Raw genomic sequence first — 22773 nt, 5'->3', positions numbered from 1 at the left:
ATCTCTATCCGGATGTGCCTCGTTCTCGATGCGCAGTTTTCCGCGTTGATCGCCAACGAAAGCGGTTCGATGGAGCTTAAATCACGACTCGAAGAACACGCGGCCCGTGTCCGTCCACCGCGCCAGATATTCCGCTTGTTTTCCCGGTTGTGAATCCGGCTGGTCACCAGATAAAGAGAGAAAGAGAGAGAGAGAGAGAGGGAGAGAGGCTTCGATTGGCGCGATCTGCGGCGTCGAGGGTGCTCGAGGAACTTTCGAGCGAGCGTATCGCAAACGAAACCGTTGCGAGGCGGATCGCGAGCCTGGGCTTCGAGAGGGAGACGCGGAAAGAGGCTGGCAAAGAGCATAAATAAACGAGAGGTATGGCTGTATCGATCAGCCAGGATAAACCGCGACTCTCTCTCTCTCTCTCTCTCTCTCTCTCTCTCTCTCTCTCTCTCTCTCTCTCTCTCTTTCTCTGGGTGACCGAGTAGTTGCCAGCTTTGGTGTCCAGCTGCTGTCCCGAACGGACCGTCGCCAAGAAAACCAGCTTGCGAACTGGCTCACGAGTTCACACTCTTTACTTAATATGCTCCGCGTTATCTTCTTCGGCCTTTGGATACGCTCTCGAATTCTTATACAGGGTGTCCCGAAAATGTCTCGCAATCCGGAAATGGGAGGTTCCTGAGGTCATTTGAAGCAACTTTTTCCTTTGCGAAAATTTTCTCCGAGGCTTCGTTTACGAGTTATTAACGAAGAACACTGACCAATAAGAGGCGAGCTCGGCTGGCGCGCGGCGGCCCAGCCAACGAGTGCACGGAGCCCAGTTCCGCTCATTGGCTCGGCCGTCTCGCGCCAAATGATCTCGCCTCTGATTGGTCACTGTTTTTCGTTAATAACTCGTAAACGAAGCCGCGGATTGCATTTTCGCCAAGGAAAAAGTTGCTTCAAATGACCTCAGGAATCCCCTACTTTCGGATTGCGAGACATTTTTGGGACACCCTGTATACATAGAATCTCCGGAGTTGATCGAATCTGCGGGATCCTGTCTGACCAGTGTCGTCCTGCACCACTAATCGCGCGATTGTCCGAAAGTGAACGAACAGCGAGATCCGGAAGATTTCATTATGCAATGGTCCTTCGAGTCTCTCTTCATCATTTTACTCCGAAGCTTCTCGACTTTGATCGTCGTCTAAAAGAAGTACAGCAGAACCACGATTATCCGACGCTTTGATATCAGAAATCTCCATTGCAACGAGCAATCGGCTCAATCTAAGGCAGCCTGTATGGAAAAGGATTTACAGTACAGTAATGGAGCCTCTTTTATCTCAACATTCTTTTTTTGTAATATTCCGATAACAGAACATTCTACTATCTAGAAATTCCATTCAAGTTATCTACCAGGTGAGAGATAATGTATCTAAATAATACCATGATTAGATCATGGAACGTTCGGTTACCAGATTATTGTAAACGTGAAGGTTCGGATAAGGGAGTCTCCACTGTGCAAACAAATGAAAATGACATAAGGACTATCATTAAGTAACTGTAACGTCATCCGAATATTTGTGTTACAGTAAATTCTCCCTAATTGACACAAATCAGTTTCCTCAACTTGTACACAAAATTGGACAATTTGAACAGAGTAGGTAAAATTATTCGCATAAATATGTTTTTATAGTTATTGATTGTCAACGACTATAAAAACGAGCCGCAAGGCTCGAATAATCTTATTTCGCATAATCGAGTTTTCACTTCGCCTCGATTTTCGAGGATTACAGGTCGTCCGCGAGACCTCAATTTTAATTATTACAGTAATTTCTCCCTAATTCGCGCTCAGATCGCGCGCAAAAAATGAACGATTTGGAAAGAAAAGATACAATTATTCGAGCCTTGCGCCTCGTTTTTATAGTTGTTGGCAATCGGTAACTATAAAAACGAGTCGCAAGGCTCGAATAATCGTATCTCTTGTTCCCAAATTGTCCATTTTTGTGCGCGATCTGAGCGCGAATTAGGGAGAAATTACTGCACTTCTATTTTGATCAGAATCGATCGTCGTGAACAAACAGCGGATCTTTATGCGAGATAAAAATTGTCTGCATCATCTGCTTGGCATAGGAACCAATCGCAAGCTTGTTTCTTCTTTTAATAATTTTAACCATTTTCACTCGAATTTCTACTCGCCATTAAAAATTCTTACGTCACGTTTCAAAATAATTTTATTAATCAAATTTGTTCATATTTGAAGAACTGTTGAAAGGATAACTGTTGCATCAATCACAAACTTCAAGTTCATACGTATAAAATGCATTAGGTTAAATAAAATGGAAATACAGTGGGTCAGAAAAACTATATTCAATTTTGCGTTAATTTGGCTTCGAGTGCAAAGGGTAAATAACTTCGAATTAATACATCTACATTATCAGCTTCGAGATTATTAGACTAGGTCTTTTTAAGAAGGTGAACGGTAAACACAGAGACAGCGAAAAATACTTGAAACCGAATCGATAAAATGTCTGTTCGTCCGTGTTTCATAACCAGACTGCTAATTTTATGTATCTGTGACAGTAATCGGTAGGTGTAATTGAAAAAGCTGAAAATATTAAATACTTCATATCGATTACACCTACCGATTTCTGCCATAAATGCATAAAATCCGCAGTCTGGTCATAAAACATAGACGCGAACAGGCATTTTATCAAGTCGGTTTTTCTCCAGTATTTTCCACTGGCTCTCCGTCTACCGTTCACCTTCTCCCAAAGACCTCGTCGGATTCGTTTCTGGTACAGACTCTACGTTATCATCATTTCGTTGCATTACGCGCAATAAAGACACAATTGCCGTCATTCCATAACGCATGCTGTAAACGTATAAAATCCGCGGTGTCTGGATAAAAAACGCTCTCGTTTTCGAACAACGTCCCGGTTCCATAAACCGTTCTACAAAATCTCGACGCTATTAGAAACAACTGTCGACGCGGTACACTGTTCTCCAAAAGTTTCCGGGCATCCTTCTCGAACATGCGAAACCGAGCGATTAGGCTCGCAGCGCGCGAACGTTATATCGACGAACGGTGGTTGTCTCCTCTCGTTTCGTTCAAGGAAAACAAGGAAGATTTGTCCTTTTTTTTTAACTAGACAAACAAGAAAAAATGATCGACGCGCGCGTGTCTCCAGCCTCGAGAAGACTCTAAGCGAACGCTTCACACGTGTGAACAGTTTCGCAGCGAAAAAGCCGGCAAGGCCCGAATATCGAGAACAGTAGCATGCGATTTTTCAACGGTATTCCACTTGTTCTTGCTGGCTGCTGTTTTTTTGTAAAGAAGCCGGTTCGTAGAGTACATCGGGAGGTAATAAAATCAGGGCAAAAGGCGGCGGTGTCGAAAAGCGACGCCAGCTGCGTTCCCAGCGACATGGGTCTCGTTTTTACGGGTTTTACGAGTTTTGCGGGCTTTACGACTCGGGGGGGACCGAGCCGAATATGGGCCGGACGGGCTGTCGTCGCAGCGACGAGTCCGTCGGTTGTTGCACGATGCTGCCACCGCGTCGAGCGAGCCAACTATCGTTTTGCCGCAGGGTCCGTGATTCTGTGTCCGCCTATGCGTCGACGGAAAGGCAGCTCGCGTCGCACGGTGCTCGGACTTCCCCTTTTTTTGTTATCGCGAGCCCGGCGAGTGTGACAGTGATCCAAGGATCGGTTTCGCTGGATCGTCTGCGACCCGAGGATACCAGCAATCGCATTCGCGAGGGTAGCATCGCGTGGTTTCGCCGTCAAACTTTTGGTGAGTCTGAGATAAGGGCCGTTTTCCGAAACGCCGAATCGCCGGTATACGAGAGAAAATCGTTTCGCGTCCGGTTTTCTTTGCACGCCGGATCGGTTCCGGTCCGATCCGACCCGATTCGAACCGCATTTCCTGCGGTTTCGACGGTCCTCTTCCTGTGGTCTCGACGGTCCCTTCGTCTCTCTCGGCAACGGGAGCACCGTTCCAACGGGACCAGCTGATTTCCTCCCGCTGCCACCGCGAGCCGGTTAATTAGCGGGCGAACGGTGCTCGCCGGGCAATAAATCGTCATTCCTGATGACACTAATACGCTCTGTTCTCTCTCACGAACGCTTCCGCGTGTAACACCTCGATCTACTGCGTGTAACCGGCGGCGCGCGCGCACGCACCGCACCACAGACGGAACACGCAGAAGGAAATGACTAATCAACGCGGACCTTCGTGTAGAACTGGCCGATATATTTCCTTGTGCACGCGTGAGAGACACGGTGCATGCCGCTCGGCCCGCTCGGCCCGCCGTTCAGCCCGCCGCGCCGCGCCGCACCGTTCTCCATCGGCTACGATCTTCCACCTGGACCGAGATCAGCCTAAATCTAGGCTGGTAAATCTACCGGTCGCGCCTGCTGATCGATCGCCGACGTCTTCGAAAATCTCCGTAGAAATCTTTCCGATTTTTCGTCTCTCCGAGGACCTTCCACCTATTTTCTCTGGATCGTTGCTTTTCAGTACATCGTCGAATTCGACTCATTCCCATAACTTTTTGTACGGAAAGCTTCGTTGTTTAACGCTAATCCTGGCGAGCATTAAAAGTGACGAATGGTGCGTTGCTCTGTAGGAATGACAAGATTGAATTTAATTAGACTTTCCAATTTATTCAACAATTTCCTGTGGAAGAGTCTTTAGAATCTCGACGAATTCGAAATACCAAACTGGCCATTTTGATCGACTTGGTAGCTTTAGTGTTGATGTCAAAATGATGTGGATGTTGTAAGAAAGACTTTCAATACTGGGCCGAGGATCGCCGTGCAAAATGAACATATTCTACGGCAGCTACAGTGAACAGGATTAATGGTGAACAGGATCAAAGGTCAAATCAGAGTTATGTTAATCAAAGTTGTTTCTTAATCGATTCGCTGGATTGAAGATAATGTAAAAGTATCGTTCGAATCTCCTCATTTTCGACTGTTTCGTGTTTCATTCGCCAATGTACATCTTTGCATACTTCTTTCGCCAAACATTAGAATTCCTTTGCGAACATTCGCATTAACACTTTGAGGCACGGTGGAATTAAAAATGTCCCATCTTTTTGATGCACGATAATGCATGGTGGGACATTTTTGGACCCATCTCGAAATATTGTAATAGTTGCATGCGCGTTCATGAACCCATGCGGCTATAACATTAGAATTCCTTTGCGAACATTCGCATTAACTCTTTGAGGCACGGTGGAATTAAAAATGTCCCATCTTTTTGATGCACGATAATGCATGGTGGGACATTTTTGGACCCATTTCGAAATATTGCAATAGTTGCATGCGCGTTCACGAACCCATGCGGCTATAACATTAGAATTCCTTTGCGAACATTCGCATTAACTCTTTGAGGCACGGTGGAATTAAAAATGTCCCATCTTTTTGATGCACGATAATGCATGGTGGGACGTTTTTGGCCCATCTCGAAATATTGCAACAGTTGCATGCGCGTTCATGAACCCATGCGGCTATAACAACAAATTGAATTGAATTATTATTCTTTTCATGTTTCTATATTATGTGATTTCTTTGTTGATAAAGATATACCAATTTCGTTTAATTTAGAACGCAATATCTCTGTGCAACATGGGTCCGTTTTATTTTCTGAGATCCAATGCCCCAAAGAGTTAACCGATCAGCTGTTCTTGGCGAGTATACTCGTCGTAACACGAAACGTTGCCATACTTTCATGACGAGTGTTCTCGTGAAAAACGGGTAACTGTTTAAGAAGAACATATATTAGGTCTGTCGGAAAGTTCTGTCCGTTTGAGAAATGAAAGGAAATAATAGATTTCTCATAAATTTAGTAATATTTATTGTACAATATAATTTCCGTCGTTACTTATGACCTCTTGCCAGCGTGATGGCAATATGTGCATATCTATTGAAATTTGCAATGACATTATCAGACAGAACTTTCCGGTAGACCTAATACTTTGATATTTTCTATTAAATTACATATTCTATAACAGTGTTGCATTAAAATATGAAGAAAATCGAGCATATGCGTTATAATTACTAGACTGCGTATCTTTATGCAAAATAACAATGTTTCAGCCTAATTGTAAGGGACAGCAATTAAATACAAGTGTACTCCCTCTTCTAACAATATTAATAAATTGAGGAGAAAATAATGATGTTCATAAATTGCTCTAATATGCATACGCTCTGATATTTCATCCAGTCGTTTTTATCATAAATGCACGAAATCCGCAGTCTAATAATTACAGCAACTTACACAGTTTTCGAAGAGATTGCAACAGCTGACTGGTTAAAATGCGCATGAATAATGAATCAGATCCCCCCGGCACTCGAAGCATTTCTACAATATATGAGCACGGAGATGTTGGCCCATATTCGGTTGAAAAGCTCGACTGTACCCTTCGTTTCTGACAGATCGCGGCGGGACCGGTCCCTTTCGTTCGTCCCGATGATAGATGAAAGGGCCTTTGATCGAATGGATAGAGGGAAAAAAAGGAGATTCGAGCGGATACCATTAATCCTAGACGGGTACGCGTAACAGGTCCGACGGAGCAGCCTGTAGGAGTCGTCGATTTCGTCGTGGATTCGTCGAAAGAGCCGGTTAATTGGTCCCGAGCAAACGATGGAAGCTCGACAGGGGAAACGCGTCGAGGTGCACGCGGCCGAACAAAGCCCAACACCGTTTCCAATTAGTCGAATGCGAATCGATCGGGCACGTCGAGCACGCCGAATCCCATCAGAGCGCCGCGCCGGCTGGTTCGGGATCGGTCTTCCGCTCTGCTCCGTTCTGCTGCGCTCCGCACCGCTCTGCTCCGTTCCGCGCGCCGGCCACACAGACGCGACTTCAAGAAACTAACAATCGTTCCCGAGCGATCTGCCGCGCACAAAGGGCTCGTTTCCATCGGAACGAGCAGCCGTCGAGCCTCGGCGTCGTTCGTTTATCACGAGGAGAAGCATTAAACGGTGCTGCACACCGCCGACAACGGAGAAAGAGGGTGCCTCCTCTCTCTCTCTCTCGCTCTCTCTCTTTCTCTTTCTTTCTCTCTCGCTCTCTCCATTTCTCTCTGTTGCTCCGGCACAAAGCAGGGAAAGCACCGGAGCCGCTTTCGCGCAGCCAAAGGCACTCGATTGGCAACGAGTGCGTTTCGGTTACGCCTCCGTCGACGTCGACGGCGGGACGAGACGGAAGCTGGAACACCGGGACCGGGAACGCTTTGTTTCCCCTCGCGGAAACGGAAACAATTACGGTTTCGTGACCGTAAGCGCGAAGACTTTCCAGAGCCACCCCTTTGCTTTTTCTTCGATGACTCCGATTCTCGCGGGAATCTTTGTCGTCGAATGCCCGCCGCGCCGCTCTGTTTAGATACCGAAAGGGTGGATCTCTCTCTCTCTCTCTCTCTCTCTCTTTCTCTCTCTCGGCGACCCTCGCACGGTCCTCGGATACGGCACTTCGGCTTATCGTAATTTTACTTAACCATTTAACCCTTTGCGACACGCACGCTTCTCTGCTCGAAGCTCCTGTTGCATACCGCCATCCATCACTTTCCCTATCCTCCCTGGTACTATCGATCCCAACTTTCGAAATCGAACTTTTGAAACTCTAAGCCGTGCGATCCTTTGCGATCTTATTGTCCAGGGAGGAAAGGAAAAGGAATCCCTCGGCGCGGACAAGCGGAAATCTTAAGTCGCGTCGCGACGAAATCGCGTTAAAAGGAACCTGGAAACAATGTAAATCGAGGGAATGCGTTATGTTATTGTAATTACAGTAAATTCTCCCTGTATAATAATAATCGAAATTTCTCTTCGTATTATAGAGTAAATTCTCTGTAATCGGCGCTCAGCTGGTACACAAAAATGGGGAGAGGAGATACGATTATTCGAAATTTGCGGCTCGTTTTCATAGTCACCGATTGCCAACAACTCTAACCCTAGAAAGATAACCATATGACAACGTACGTAAAAGATAACCATACGCTTCAGAGGCGCATGCTTTTCTAAGGCGTCAATTTTATACTAACAATGGATATTTATTTAAGTTAATCTAGTCATTTTAAAGGTTTGGCATTATTGTAAAAATAAAATGCATTTATATTATATTTTTTTATATTTTAAGTAATTTTAAACTTAAATCACTAGACCTCTATGAAAAATTAACAAAAATCAACAGTCTTCGCAGGCGCCTCTGCGACGTAGGTTATCTTTCTCGGGCTAAAAACGAGCCGCAAGACTCGAATAATCGTATCTTCTCTTCCTAAATCGTCGATTTTTATGCACGATCTGAGCTTCAATTTGGGAGAATTGACCGTATATAATATGAAGAGAAATTTCGAAAAAATAGATGTCCGATAAGTTCATTTAAAGTATCTTCAACGATTTCATACGACGACAAGGAGCATTGAAAATTTTTGGAGAACTATAAAATACATATTTCGGAACTGCCGGGGACTCGTTGTCGAACACCTTTAACCCATTACCCGACGCGATTTTAAAAATAAAAAAGAAATTAAATCGAGGTTATCAGTTACAACCTAAAGTTTACAACGATTTAAAACGAAATAGCGGATAATTCTTAATACTTTCATGGAGCACGTGACATGTTCTCACAGTTTTAATGCCTGTATTTTATTTAGAAGTTGCAGCTTCCAAAAGAAAAAAATTTGAAAAAGTGTCCCAAAAAATGGGACATTGACGGATAATGGGTTAATAATGATCGCCGCTGTCTTCTGAAATTACTATTCGCTTGACCCACTTTCTTTACAGACGTACTTACGTTTATGCCAACGAAATCCGCGACGCGATGGAAACGTTTCTGCCACCAAAGGGAGCTGTGTCGGATAAAAAGTCGTGTCGCAAGAATCGTGTAAGAGCCGAAGGCTAACGACCGGAGCATCCGCGAATGCGGAATCCGATTTCGAAGCGACCTCCGAAATCGCAACACCGATCGGTGCTCGCGAACTCCAGCGCGTAACTTCGCGCGACGTATGTGTGCGTGCATACGTGAGCGTCGCGATCTAAACATCGCGATCTAAACATCGCGACGCTGCTAGGACGATCAACAGGCGTTATGCGAACAAAACGGTCAAATCCGAAAGAACACTCGTAACGGTAACTAGCGCGGCAATAAATAAATGCGCTCGCAGGGCTCGAGGCAACAGAACGAGAACGCGATCGAGAACGCTTTATCGATCACGATTACGGTTTACGATACGGATTACGGTACGGATTTATATTATAACGAACACAGTTTACGGCTTCGGCGTACGAGAATTATTACAAGAATTATTGTACACTGCTTTATCGTCTTTTTGTATCGTGTTTTGTGTGCGTCACTATTTACTAAGAAATAGAACAGTTACCAAAACATACTATCTCTAGAATATGTATCTTCTCATTTCTCAAAAAGTGTGGTCCGAAGATTTAGCTATTTGCTTCATTTAACCTAATATAATACAACATACTCAATGCAATATATCATCTGTTGCAATATATCAGTATTTGAACGTATTATATCGTTAACAAATTGTTTTAGATTGTATTGAGGTGGCCAACAAATCATTGCATTCCCATCTATTGGGAAAAAACGCAACGACCTATTGATCAACTCAATATTTTCTCGTAAGCCGATATAGCATCTCAAGCGAGATTTCACTTGCTAACTATAAAAAAGAAAGAAAAGAATACCGAATATCGTTGTCAAATGATTGTCGGAATTCTCGCAGCGCGTGCCATCGAGGCCGTGTTCCGAAAGTACCTTGTTATAGAGGGTTCGATCGACCGTGGTATCTGGAACGAATAAAGTATTTCGCGAGTCGAGATCGAAAGTCGGGAAGTTTTGTTGGTCGAAAGTTAAAGCGAGAATGTGTGGGTCGACAGGCGAGGACACGATGCCAAGAAACCGAAGTTCCTTGACGAAACTGGAGGCCCTGATGGTGCTGGTGTTAACGGTGCTGGTCCACCTGGACGCGTGCTGGTGCTCGTCGTCCCACAAGAGCAGACACCACGCGGACATGTCGCACGAGGACGCGAAGGATTTCAGAACGAGCGAGGAGCTGCCAAGACCGGCCGCCCTCCATTCGAACGACGATCCGCTGGTGGTTCAGACCAGGAAGGGCAAGGTCAGGGGTAAGACCATGACTGCCACCACGGGGAAGGAGGTCGACGCCTGGTTCGGGATCCCTTACGCGCAGAAACCTGTCGGTACGTTCCACCTACTCGGGGCTACGCTCCTATATCTCTGCACTCGGAAATAGACCGCGGCTGCTTATGCATTTATAACGTACTCGACTCCCGCGGAGTACGACAGGCTTAAGGGTCGCGATCAATTCCTTTCACATTTTTTTTCCCGTCGCTCTCGTGTACACAGAGCGATCTTTTTAAGGGGGGGTCTTCTACTATCTCGCTCGATTTCGATTTCATATTTTTTTCAGAATTCTTGTAAAGAATCGTTGAGACGCCGCGTTTTCGGATTAATAGTGTTTATTCGGGCAACCTTGGTTTGCGTGTCCTTCAATTTTCGTTGGGAAACATGGACAAATTCCGGTGTCGCAAACCGTTGTTTCCTAGGACTTTTAACCCTTCGCACTCGAGTGGTGACTCCGAGGAGCCATTAAGATTTATTATATCGCGTTCTAAGATCATTTTTTTATATGAATAAAGTTTAGATTGAAAACATTGTTGAGAGCACAACTGTTGCGTGAGTCGCAAGAATCAATTTCATATGCATAAAATGCACTTTGTCATGGAGAATAAAAATACTATAAGTCAGAAAAATTATATTAAATTCACAGTTAAAACAGCTTCCAGCGCAAAGGGTTAAAAATCCGCAGTCGATGGTGTCCATGATTCGCGCTTTCCTTGTTACCAGAAACGAAAAAATGACTAATATTGTAATGATAATATTATGAATAAATGACTAATATTATAAATAATATCATAATGATAATATTATGAATAAATGACTAATATTATAAATAATATCATAATGATAATATTATGAATAAATGACTAATATTACAAATAATATTGTAATGATAATATTATGAATAAACGACTAATATTACAAATAATATTATAATGATAATATTATGAATAAACGACTAATATTACAAATAATATTATAATGATAATATTATGAATAAACGACTAATATTACAAATAATATTATAATGATAATATTATGAATAAATGACTAATATGAGTGCAGCTATGGCAGGAACTAGGTAAAAGAAATAGGTAAACGAATATCGCTAAATAAAAATTCACGGCTCTCTGAACTTAGCTTGTCGATTTTGTCACCGGTGCAAAACAGGGGACGCGAATTTTTTAATAATTCCAGTTCGAAGCATAGCCACATAAATACCGAATATTTGTGCAAAGTTTCGTTGGTATCGGCCAATCATTTCTTGAGAAATCGCGAGCACCGTTTTGTAAAGCACAGTTTCGAGAAAAACGCGTTTTAAAGTAACATCGTCCTCTCAAGGATTCAAACTTCAAGGAAACGCAATAACAGAAAAAAAGAACGGATCTTTTTTCCCCCGCGAATGTAGAAGATCCCCTCAACCCCCTCGTACGCCTCGAATCGTCCTTCTACATCGGATGCCGTGGAATCATTCTCCGCGATCGTGCCGCAACCAGGGATTCAAAGGATTCCGACAGCGACTGTTTCAAACTGTTCCAATATCGGCGCCGACTGAAACAGTTGCGAAGAGAACCGAAAACATCTCTTTCAACTCTTTTCAACCCCTGGCTGTGCAACGATTAAAAGCTCGCTTCCGAAAATTCGGAATCCCGTGAACGCCCGTGCTCGAGTTGCCGGACAGAGTTCCCGGGATTCCGTCCTCGAAAGAGCTTTAATCTTTCGTTTGATCCGACGTTGGTATTTCATCTTTAAGAATCGTTATTTTATTTTAGAAAGTGCAGAACCGTATTTATATCTTCTTATTATTAACCGAGAGTCTTCGTGCATTTTTAGCAGATCCTGCTAGACAAAATCCATCGGAATCGCTGGGCTTTTGCTCCGTCTTTTATTCGGCGGACTTAACTGTCGTGAGGGAGAACGCGCGACGTCGAGCCCTTCGCGAGAAATTCTCTGCGACGGAAATTATCGAAGCCGCGAGAAAGATCGAGGGTCTCGTTTCGAAACAAATTGGGTTCCCATCGGATCGCGAACGTCCCTATCGTTACCGTTCGAGCTCGATTGTTAATAAAAAAAAAAAAACAACCGCGGGAGAGGCGGGTACGGTCGATCGCGTAGCAAGCGGCGGCCATTGTAGCCGATGTTAACCGACGCCGATCAGCTGTATTGCCGAAACAATGTAGCGCGGTATTATCGGCGCGCATTTAGTCCATTAACCCATTTGCATCGAGGCGAGCGGTTGAACGCGCCCCGGCGTCCCTACGTAATGGACGGCCAGCCGAGAATCGTCTCGTCCTACCACCGACCATTTTTCCTTCTTCCAAATCCCATTATACTCGAGTGTTCACGAGTTTCGGCCTCTCACCACCGTCGAGGGGAATCTCCCACTAGCAGCTTCTTCTTTCCCCGCTCCACCTCCGGCCACGCACCCTTTCCATGCACGCCGTTTACCACGGGCTTCCGGAACAGTTAGCTGAAAATCTTGTTAACACCTTCGTAGCCGTGGCAAGGGTTGAGTGGGCTGCGGATCTTCCCGCGGATGAGAACACTGTCTGCAAGCAGCGGAAGTTGAAGGAAAAGGCGCGTATTCCTATCAATTGTTCTGGCGTCTTCGTACGTTTGGGATCGTTTGGAATCGTTTGAAAGCGTTTGATATTGTTTGAAATCGTTTAAACCCTTTGAAATCCATTGAAATCATTTCATATCCTTTGAAATCGTTTGAAATCATTTTAAATCGTTTGAAACCCTTTGAAATCGTTTGAAATCGTTTAAAATCTTTTGAAATGGTATGAAATCATTTTAAATTATTTGAAATCGTTTAAAATCGTTTGAAATCATGTTCAATCGTTTGAAACCCTTTGAAATCGTTTGAAATCGTTTAAAATCTTTTGAAATCGTATGAAATCATTTTAAATCACTTGAAATCGTTTGAAATCATTTCGAATCGTTTGAAATCGTTTGAAATCGTTTGAAATCCTTTGAAATCGTTTGAAACCCTTTGAAATCTTTTGAAATCATTTTAAACCGCTTGAAATCGTTTGAAATCATTTGGAATCGTTTGAAATCCTTTGAAATCTTTCGAAATCGTTTGAGATCCTTTGAAATCCTTTAAAATCATTTTAAGTCGTTTGAAATCGTTTGAAATCCTTTGAAATCCTTTGAAATCATTTTAAATCGCTTGTAATCGTTTTAAATCATTTGAAATCGCTTGAAATCGTTTTAAATCATTTGAAATCGTTTGAAATCGTTTGAAACCTTTCGAAATCGTTTGAAGTCGTTTAAGATCGTCTCAAATCATTTGAAATCGTTCTAAATCGTTTAAAATCGTTTGAAATCATTTGGAATCGTTTGAAATCCTTCGAAATCGTTTTAAGACGTTTAAAATCGTTTAATATCGTTCAAAGTCATTTGAAATCGTTTGAAATCTTTCGAAATTGTTTGAAATCTTTCGAAATCGTTTGAAGTTGTTTAAAATCGTTTTCAATCATTTGGAATCGTTCAAAATCGTTTGAAATCGTTTGAAATCATTTGAAATCGTTCAAAATCGTTTGGAATCTTTCGAAATCGTGCGAAATCGTTTTAAATCATCTGAAACGTGCCGAGAATATCCGCAGCAAAATCGGAGACTTTAATGCAACAAGCTCGTCCGATTTTTTTTCAATGAAATAGCGAACATCCTGTAACGAAATCTACACCTTCGACGAGTGCAATCGTGCCAGAAGTGTGCCCGGTGTTGCACCAAAGTCTCGGATTACGGTCACAAAAGCTGTTTATGAAACAAACGCTGATAGTACCGCCACGAATTGAACAATTCAGACGACGATTTTGAGATGCTGCGGGTCGAAACGCGGCCAGCCATTAGTCCAAACTAGCAATAGATGAAGTCTAGGATGATATCGAAGGGCGGATGAGGGGAAGCATTTTGAGGAAGGAGGGGAGCTGGGGAGTGAGTCGAAGGCGAAACGGGTGGTGAAAAGGGTGAAATGTCGGAGTAGACGATCGGGACGCGGTGTTTTGTTGCAGGGCAGCTTCGTTTCCGGCATCCACGGCCGGCTGAACGCTGGCCGGGCATCCTGAACGCGACCACGCTGCCGAACAGCTGCGTGCAGATCCTGGACACCGTGTTCGGCGACTTCGCGGGCGCGACCATGTGGAATCCGAACACGCCGCGCGACGAGGATTGCCTTTACGTGAACGTGGTCGCGCCGCATCCTAGGCCTACCAATGCCGCTGTTATGGTATGGATATTCGGTGGTGAGTTCCAGCTGACACCTGTTCCGTCCGATCAGTAGACCGTTTTCAGAGGGTGGACCGTGTGCGGCGCCGCGGCGAGCACCGCGCACCGCGCGCATCGCTTCTTTCGCACAGGTGGTCGCCTCTTACCCGGGAAACGATTATTTTCGCCCCCGCAGCCGGCTATTTCCAGCCGGTCGGCCTTTTTTTAAACTTTCAACTCCGGCCAGACACGCTCGCAGCTCGACCAGATCAATTCGAACGGGAGACGCTGTCTTGGATCCGGTGGCCGCTCGAGGAGGACCCCGAATCGATTATGGTCGACGTCGACCTCGACCGGCCAGCCGGCCAACAACCTCCCCGATTTTTCCGACCGCGATATCCTCTCCGTCTAGTCTGTTCGCCGACCTTTCGGCTGCAACTCGAGCATCACTGCCAATCGAATCTTCAGATATTTCCTGCGCTCGAAGCGGATCGAAGCGGAGCCTGGACTCTTTCACGCGTCGACTGCCGTGTCACTTTTATATCGCTCGTGCAATCGTTTCTGCAGATTGAACAAGGAATGTCTTCGCTGAATATGTATCGCGTTCCAAAAGCTTCCGGAAACAGCTGCTTCGAACTGTTATAAACCGGTTCTGAAGAACCGAACGAATTTTATAACTGTTATAAGGTATATCGGTTATACAGGATGGACTATGCAACTTGTGCACCTCTTGTAGCTTACAAAATATGCGTCGCACGAAAAGATTTTGTACACAAAGAATACATGGTTTGAAAGAACACATCGCGGAGTGCATTTATTTTTATTATAGATGGAAGCGTTTCGAAGATTTGAAGGTCAACTTTGTTTTTTAAAATAGATCACTATATTTTTTACATCAAAATATGGAAGAACGTCGAATTATGAGTAAAAAAGTATTGACCTTTATTAGTCCTAAACGTAATAGCTAACGAATAATTTCACTTTATATCTTGAAAATTTTCTTTACGTAATATCAAGTTGGACATATAACCTTATCACAGATTTCCGTAAGACAGCGATGTTTTGGCAATGTTTATTAATATGAGTGACCTAATAGCTTATCGCTTTCGATTATATCTGCTTCGTATTACTTGCAAGGTGTGGCCAAGGCCACGGGACAGCTTTGTCTATCACGCAAAATCGAAAAGCAACAGTTGCACGGCCGATAGCGAAACCGATATACAGTAAATTCTGCCTAATTCGCGCTCAGATTGCGCACAAAAATGGACAATTTGGGAAGACGAGAAACGATTATTCGAGCCTCGCGGTTCATTTTTATAGTTGTCTATTGTGAACGATTATAAAAAAAACGAGATGCAAAGCTCGTGTAATCGTATTACTTCTTCTCAAATCGTCCAATTTCGTGCGCAATCTGAACGCGAATTAGGCAGAAATTACTGTACCTGATAACAGATAACGAGACTGTTTCGATTCTTCGTACCTGTTTCAAGGAGCAAAATCGACGTCATAAATGTTTTATAAATCGATAGAAATGTCAAAGCCTGCCGACATTCGGTTGAAATCTGCGAAACGCGAAAGGATTAACAAAGCATTCGGTGCATTCGAACTTCTCTAAATTAATTTCATTGAATAAATCCCTATGAATTTATGGAACTTTCGGGAAGACTCCCGGATTAGCGTCAATTAGTCAACGCGGCGAAGCGAGCACAGGCGGAATATCGGAAGATCTTTTCGCAGATTCGGCAATTTTCCGATCGCGATCCCTGCAATCGTTGTCCGAAGAAATCTTCGAGCCGAGGACAAAGGAAGCTTTCTCAAGGAGAAAGGAGATCGACGTGGCGTAGTGCAGCCGAAGGGTCAAGACCGTTGTGTAAAGTGCAAATGACCGAAAGCGTAAATGAAAAGGAAAACGGAGAGCGAGAGGGCGACTGTCGTCGGTCCAGTCGGCAGTCGACGATCGGCAATTGACAATCGACGATCGACGGTCGACGATCGGCAGTCGCCGGGTCTCGCGCTTGGTACAAGTCCCCGTTGTTGGTAGAAGACGCCTCTGGGGGCTCTGCGCGAGGCGTTTCCCCGGTTCGAGGGCAATCGCGAAGGCGAAGCCCTTTGAAACAGGAGTGAGAGAGAGAGATGGAATCGCGCGACAAATCCTTGTAGGTGGCTTTTACTCCGGATCGGCGACCCTCGACGTTTACGATCACAAAACCCTGGTGTCGGAGGAGAACGTGATTCTGGTCTCGATGCAATATCGAGTCGCCAGCCTGGGTTTCCTCTACTTCGGAACGTCGGACGTACCTGGGAACGCCGGTCTGTTCGATCAGATGATGGCCCTTCAGTGGGTCCGCGACAATATCGCTGCGTTCGGCGGAAATCCTGACAACGTGACCCTGTTCGGAGAGAGCGCGGGCGCCGTTTCCGTTTCTATGCACCTACTCTCGCCTCTGTCAAGGTGCATACCTTTTCTCCTATAGTCACTATACGAGAATTCGTTTCTTTATGTTCTCTCTGTTCTCTCATGTTCTCTCATGTTCTGTTTTATTCGCAAGATTATCTCTGTCTTACGTTTATTGTTTCTTCTTGCTTGCAATTTGCAATCCGCGCTACCGATCATAAGTTCACCGCGTACCTAGCCTCTCGAATCCTGGCAGACCTATGGCCGGTAGCAGCTGACGGAAACCAGTGGTTCCGGAGACGGCCGGGCACGGGCCCGGGCTTTCGGAATCACTGGTCTGAACCAGGCACGTCCAACCCGGATAACAACGAAGCGGGGCCCGGCGAGGCCCCGGTCGCGGAACAACGTCCTTGTCGCTTCGAAACGCGCTTCGGTCCGGATCGCGATGGACTTGCCTGGAAAGGACGATCGCTTCGACGACGATCCTCCGTTGGCCGCCTCTGATCGAGCTGCTCGACGATTTCCTCCGTTCCAGGCACCTGTTCAGCCAGGCGATCATGCAGTCCGGCTCGCCGACGGCCCCCTGGGCCATCATCTCGCGCGAGGAGTCGATAGTCCGAGGGATCCGACTGGCGGAAGCGGTCGGCTGCCCCCACGATCGTAACAACCTGCAGGAGGTGATCGATTGCCTGCTGACCAAGGACCCCCTGGACCTCGTGGGCAACGAGTGGGGCACCCTCGGCATCTGCGAGTTCCCGTTCGTCCCGGTGATCGACGGCGCGTTCCTCGACGAGACGCCGCAACGGTCCCTCGCGACCTCCTCCTTCAAGAAAGCGAACATCATGATGGGCTCGAACAGCGAGGAGGGATTCTACTTCATCATCTACTATCTGACCGAGCTGTTCCGCATCGACGGCGCCGAGGACGTCAAGGTGTCCAGGGAACAGTTCGTCAGCGCGATCTCCGAGCTGAACCCGTACGTCAGCCCGCTCGGCAGGCAGGCCATCATCTACGAGTACACGGACTGGCTCCATCCCGACGATCCTCACGCGAACAGGAACGCCCTCGACAAGATCGTCGGCGACTACCAGTTCACCTGCAACGTCAACGAGTTCGCCGAACGGTACGCGGAGACCGGGAACACCGTCTACATGTACTACTACAAGCACAGGTGAGAATCTTATTGCCGAGGAGGACGCGGCAACTAAAACCGGACACTCGATACCGGTCACGCCTTTTACAACGGAATTGCTCTTCCCAAATTGGACCAAAATCAGTTGAAATTCTTCGAGACGGTGGAACAGCTGGTTTTCGCCGAACAATGCGCGCAGAAATGTTCGCGAAGTGCTAATAACTGGTTGGAATGGAACGACAAATTTAAAACTCGAATCTTTTGCTCGATGCGCAAGCGACAGATGACAAAAAGATCTCTAGAAATCTCTAGATTTCTTGCGATTTTCTGGTCGAAGGTCGCGGATAACTGCGATCTTCGCGATCTTTGGTTGCACGCAGCAACATGGGCCAATTTCGATGAAATTTTCAACCTGCACAGAAGCTGTCGAGACCTACAAATTGCATTGTTCGAAAGGCTTGCCAATTGCGATGTTCGTAAAAATGTTTGGCACCTTCTATCGTCTCAAAAGAAAAGATCAAATCGTTTGGTCCAATTTTAGAGAACTTGTTCCGCTTTGAAAGGTGTCCACGCCTATTTGTCCAGGACTGTGCTACCGAAAATCGGAATGAAATAAGTCCCTGAACTGAACAAACCATGGCGAACTCGTTAAATTATCCTCGACGATCCAGACGGTCCTCGACCGGTTCCGAAGAAGACCATTCTCCCTCTATCCGAACTTAGGGCACAAAGGCTTTAATAAACAAGCCATTACGATGAAACAGAAGGCTAACCATTTTAAGGGAGCCGAGATTTAATAACGCTCCCGGCTAGCGGGGCCGCTTATTCAGCCAGTAAGCTTCCGGCAGCTTCCTGGTTTCATGAATTATTCCTCGGGAACCTGGATTTGCATAAGGAGCCGCGGTCTAGCCACCGGCAGCGCCTCGGAGGGCTAATTTTACGAGATCGTCGCGCCCTGTGTTCTGGAATTGATGAACCTGTGGAATCGAGGAATAGACGCGCCGCTGTTTTGTTTTTTCCAGATCCGCGAACAATCCGTGGCCCAGGTGGACGGGCGTGATGCACGCGGACGAGATCAGCTACATCTTCGGGGAGCCGTTGGACCAGTCGAAGGGCTACACGCGGCAGGAGGTCACCTTGTCCAAGAGGATGATGCGATACTGGACGAACTTCGCGAAAACTGGGTGAGCATCGAACACTTGTCGCTCTTCGACGCGTCGCGTTAGCGCTGGGTCGAGTCAAAATCATCTGGATACGTCGAATTTTTCAATTGTTAAGTGCAGCTTCTTGTCTGGGACCCTCGAGGTCGACTTCTCCGTAGAAATCTGTAGGGAATAACGACGATGCGAGGAGCTGGAAATTGACAAAACTATTAGGTTGGTGCATGTTGGATTTTCTTTACATGCAAACGTTCGTCTCCCTGTTTTCTTTATGCTTTTGTTTTTGGCATAACCTCGTTTATAGTCGTACTGCCCATTGCCAGAGTCACATTTCAACAAAGAAGATTTTCTCAAAAGTGTTCCATTTTGTTATTTGCTTCGAATTTCGTAAGGATACGAATTCAACCGATATTCGTGCAATTTTTTTATATGAGTATAAACTTGGTAATAATGCTGCATAAGCTGCACGCAATATAAACCAGGCGTTTTGGGGAGAATACTGTTAACGATCGAAACGTGCAGCGTTGATTTGAAAATTTTCGGTCTGGTGATTTTTCCTTGCAAAATGAACCGCGTGGAAGACCAAAAATGTCTGTGAAAAATGATGATCCGAAAACATTGATGGAAACGAATGCGACTGAAGTAATTCACTACTCGTTCCTTCGAACTGGGGAGACAATTACAGCCGAAAAGTACTGTCAGTGCATTGATGAAATGCATGAAAAATTGAAAATTGTACGCCCATCACTTGTTAATCGGCATGGCCCAATACTTCTCCACCACAACGCTCGGCCGCAAATGTCGTACAAAACAATTGCGAAATTAAATGAATTAAAATATGAAATTTTACAGCATCCAGCTTATTCGCCGGATCTTTCGCCAACCGACTTTCATTTTTTCTTTAACATTTAGAACAGCTTTTACAGGCTAAACAGTATGAAAATGAAGACAGTCCCGATAAATTCCATATCAGAGTTTATTAATTCTAAAGATCAGAATTTCTTCAAGACAGGCATCTGTGCACGGGAAAAGTGCATTGAAGCAAATGAAGCATATTTTGATTAAATAAACAGCTTTTGAAGAAAGATATTCAGTTTTATATGTTCACTTAAAAATCCGACATTTCATACGCACCAACCTAATATCAAAGAGCTTGGCGCATAAATAAACCGCGGTCTTAGAATCGAAGTCTCCGATCGTAAAATTATTAAAATATAAGTAAACGAATTTCACAGATATATTTGAAGTAGCTAGGACTGAATGGTTCGATTGTGACAGGGACCCGAACATGGGCGAAGATACATCGCTATGGGGCATCCAGTGGCCGGTGCACACTGCCGCGAGTAAAGAGTACCTCACTCTGGACACGGACAGCTCCACGATCGGCAACGGGCTGCGAGTGAAGCAGTGCACGTTCTGGAAAAAGTATCTCCCTCATCTTCTCACAGCTACATGTGAGTACACACTTCCTTCATTCGTCCAACCGAAGAGCGACGATTCTCATTCAACGTGCCGACTTCGATCCTGCACGAGCAACACGATTCCATGCCAAAGTTTATAAAGCTTACTATTATCGCGATAATAAATCTCGAATTTCCGTTATTAGAGGACCCATTCGTGCCGCGATTACTCGAATGCGACAGGTTTCCCGATCGGTAGATCGCGACACCTGTTGAACGGAAGAATTTCTGGAGGGCACGAGACTGATCTGAATGGATATCCGATCGCTATGCGTTTCAGCCACTCGCTCGAAACCTTAAAAAGTCAGCGGAAAATCTGGCGAACGTTCGGAAGACAACTGTAGTCCTCCGTTCAACGGGACCCAGTCGGGGCCCCAACGAGATTCGAAAGAGTCGCGGCGATCGTTCTCGCGAGAATGGGGAATGCTGGAAGAGTCGAAAGAACTCGCGAAAGTTTCGCGATGAAAGATCGCTGAAGGTCACCGCTCGAAGGCCACTCGCCGCCGAGTTCCGAAATGAACCTTGTTAACCCGCGGCCAGCTGCTCGGCGCGACACTTTTTCCGGACCCTGTTGAACTCGGTCCAGCGGGGAACGCGCCGCGCCGGAAGCGAACGCGGCCAATAAAATCTCCCTGCCGTTCCTCGTTCTCCAACTTCTTCCCCTAAATCCCGTTTCACGGCAGTGTGCTCGCTGACCCGGAAGAACCCGTTTCGGGCAACGTAAACAGAGGATCTTGTCTTATCGTTTTCTTCAGTCTGGCTCAAGTCCCTCCGTTCTCGACTTCAATGTCCTCTGTTAGAGTCACGGCTGTCTTCAAAGGGTCTCTTGTTTTATATCCCCGGACAGATGCCAATATTCTTCTTGGTGAGAACCGAAATCGAATATGCGGCTGTCAGCGACAAGGATTCTGTGTTCTTCTTCCGCGTCTGCCGAGATTTATACTCTGTAGTCTCGTACTTCTGGTTAGATTGAATTGCTATCATTCTCAGGCCATTCTCGTCGACTGCAAAATTATTATTTATCAATGCCTTTAATCATATTCAACGCTGAATCCATCGATAGACTGCTTCATAAAAATGACAAGAACAAATACATTTTTAACGTTATTTTTAACGTTATCACTGTAGTGTATAATTCAACGAAGGCATTTATTCGATTTTTCCCCACGTAAGAGCGTTCATAATTCGAATATCTTTTTATACTTAAAAACGTGCAATCATTTTGACCGGCACAGTAGATGCGAAGACAATATTTGCGATTGTTCCTTTGAGAAACTAAGAAGATTTCTCGGTGACTGTAGGATAATTTTGACAGCTCGTCGTGCTCGTTCCACGATAATAATAAGTAGACAGCGGATTTTGCGCATTTATTGCAAGAATTGATAAGAGAAATGCAGAATAGCGAAAATATCGGAAGAATTTATGAACGTTGTTACATTGTTTTCAATTGATTGGAATTATTAAAAAAAAAACAGACACAGATTTATTTAACTCTTGTTCCATGCAATCGCCGAATAAAATGTTTATTTTGCACAAAAATCCGCTGTCGAATAATCAGTACTAACAGGTTTGCGGATCAGGATCGCGGTCGTCGGAACACGTTCGTACCTTCGAAAACAAGGAGAAAAACAAACCGACTGTCTCTCGAGACGCGCGACGTCCCGATGTCGAGTCCCCGACAAGTTCTCCATCCATCATCGCTGAGACGCGGACAGAAGTTCGATTCCCCGGGGCCAGAGAAATTGAATCGGCCCGGGATGAGAAAGGAGAGCGAGGGACACTTGCACCGACGACCGCGAGCATTCAGACACGTGGCCGGAAATGAAACTTTTTAACAAACGATGTAAATCGTTGCTCTACTCGCGATCGTTTCGCGCGACGAGGCTGCGAGCTTTTTACGAGTACGCACGCTGCGTGCAATGTGAACAGAAATGTCAAGGTTATGTTATCAGATTTCGACTTTCATTTGGCTTCTTCTACAGTCAAAATTCTCTCAATGGTAAATTCAGAAGATCCGAGATATATCCTCTTTTTTTTCTGGCGTCGTTTGCCTCGAAACATTGTCTCTGGGGCCAAACCAGTCAGCAGCATTTACTGTTTTAACAGTTTGACTGCGGTGGAATTATTTGTTTGATATAGAAAAATTCATTTCCACGCCAATCCAATTTTATTAAGATCCGTATAAATAATGAATAATCTCGTGAATAATGAAAAAGTAATCGATGTCTCACAACTTAACTTCTCAATTTCGATTTGAAAGCTAGTCGAGCTTTATTACATT

At 45.2% G+C, this 22773-nt stretch overlaps 1 protein-coding gene and 1 long non-coding RNA gene across 9 annotated transcripts in view; one reads left to right on the top strand and one right to left on the bottom strand.

Moving 5' to 3' along the window:
- The window catches only part of LOC117225352 (acetylcholinesterase), a 132754-nt gene that overhangs the window by 86647 nt on the left and 23334 nt on the right, over positions 1-22773 (top strand). For 5 of the 8 annotated variants that reach the window (XM_033478857.2, XM_033478859.2, XM_033478860.2 and 2 more), the window contains 6 exons: positions 9868-10191; positions 14153-14383; positions 16506-16797; positions 17276-17911; positions 18895-19056; positions 20311-20486. In XM_033478857.2, the coding sequence (XP_033334748.1) occupies positions 9879-10191; positions 14153-14383; positions 16506-16797; positions 17276-17911; positions 18895-19056; positions 20311-20486 (1810 nt within the window). In that variant the 5' untranslated portion in view covers positions 9868-9878. Of the gene's footprint in view, positions 1-3561; positions 3761-9107; positions 9211-9867; positions 10192-14152; positions 14384-16505; positions 16798-17275; positions 17912-18894; positions 19057-20310; positions 20487-22773 lie in introns of those variants that run through there. The other 3 variants (XM_076519297.1, XM_076519298.1, XM_033478858.2) reach the window with 2 other exon arrangements.
- LOC143258878 (uncharacterized) lies at positions 2181-8985 on the bottom strand. Its single transcript, XR_013032808.1, has 2 exons — positions 8765-8985; positions 2181-7711 (listed from the first exon to the last, which is right to left on the bottom strand). It is a non-coding gene; the product is annotated as an uncharacterized LOC143258878 (long non-coding RNA).

Source organism: Megalopta genalis, chromosome 2 (genome assembly GCF_051020955.1).
Source record: "Megalopta genalis isolate 19385.01 chromosome 2, iyMegGena1_principal, whole genome shotgun sequence".
Classification (NCBI taxonomy): Eukaryota; Metazoa; Arthropoda; class Insecta; order Hymenoptera; family Halictidae; genus Megalopta; species Megalopta genalis.
The sequence above is the reverse complement of the archived record's forward strand: the minus strand, read 5'-3'. Positions and strand labels throughout refer to the sequence as shown.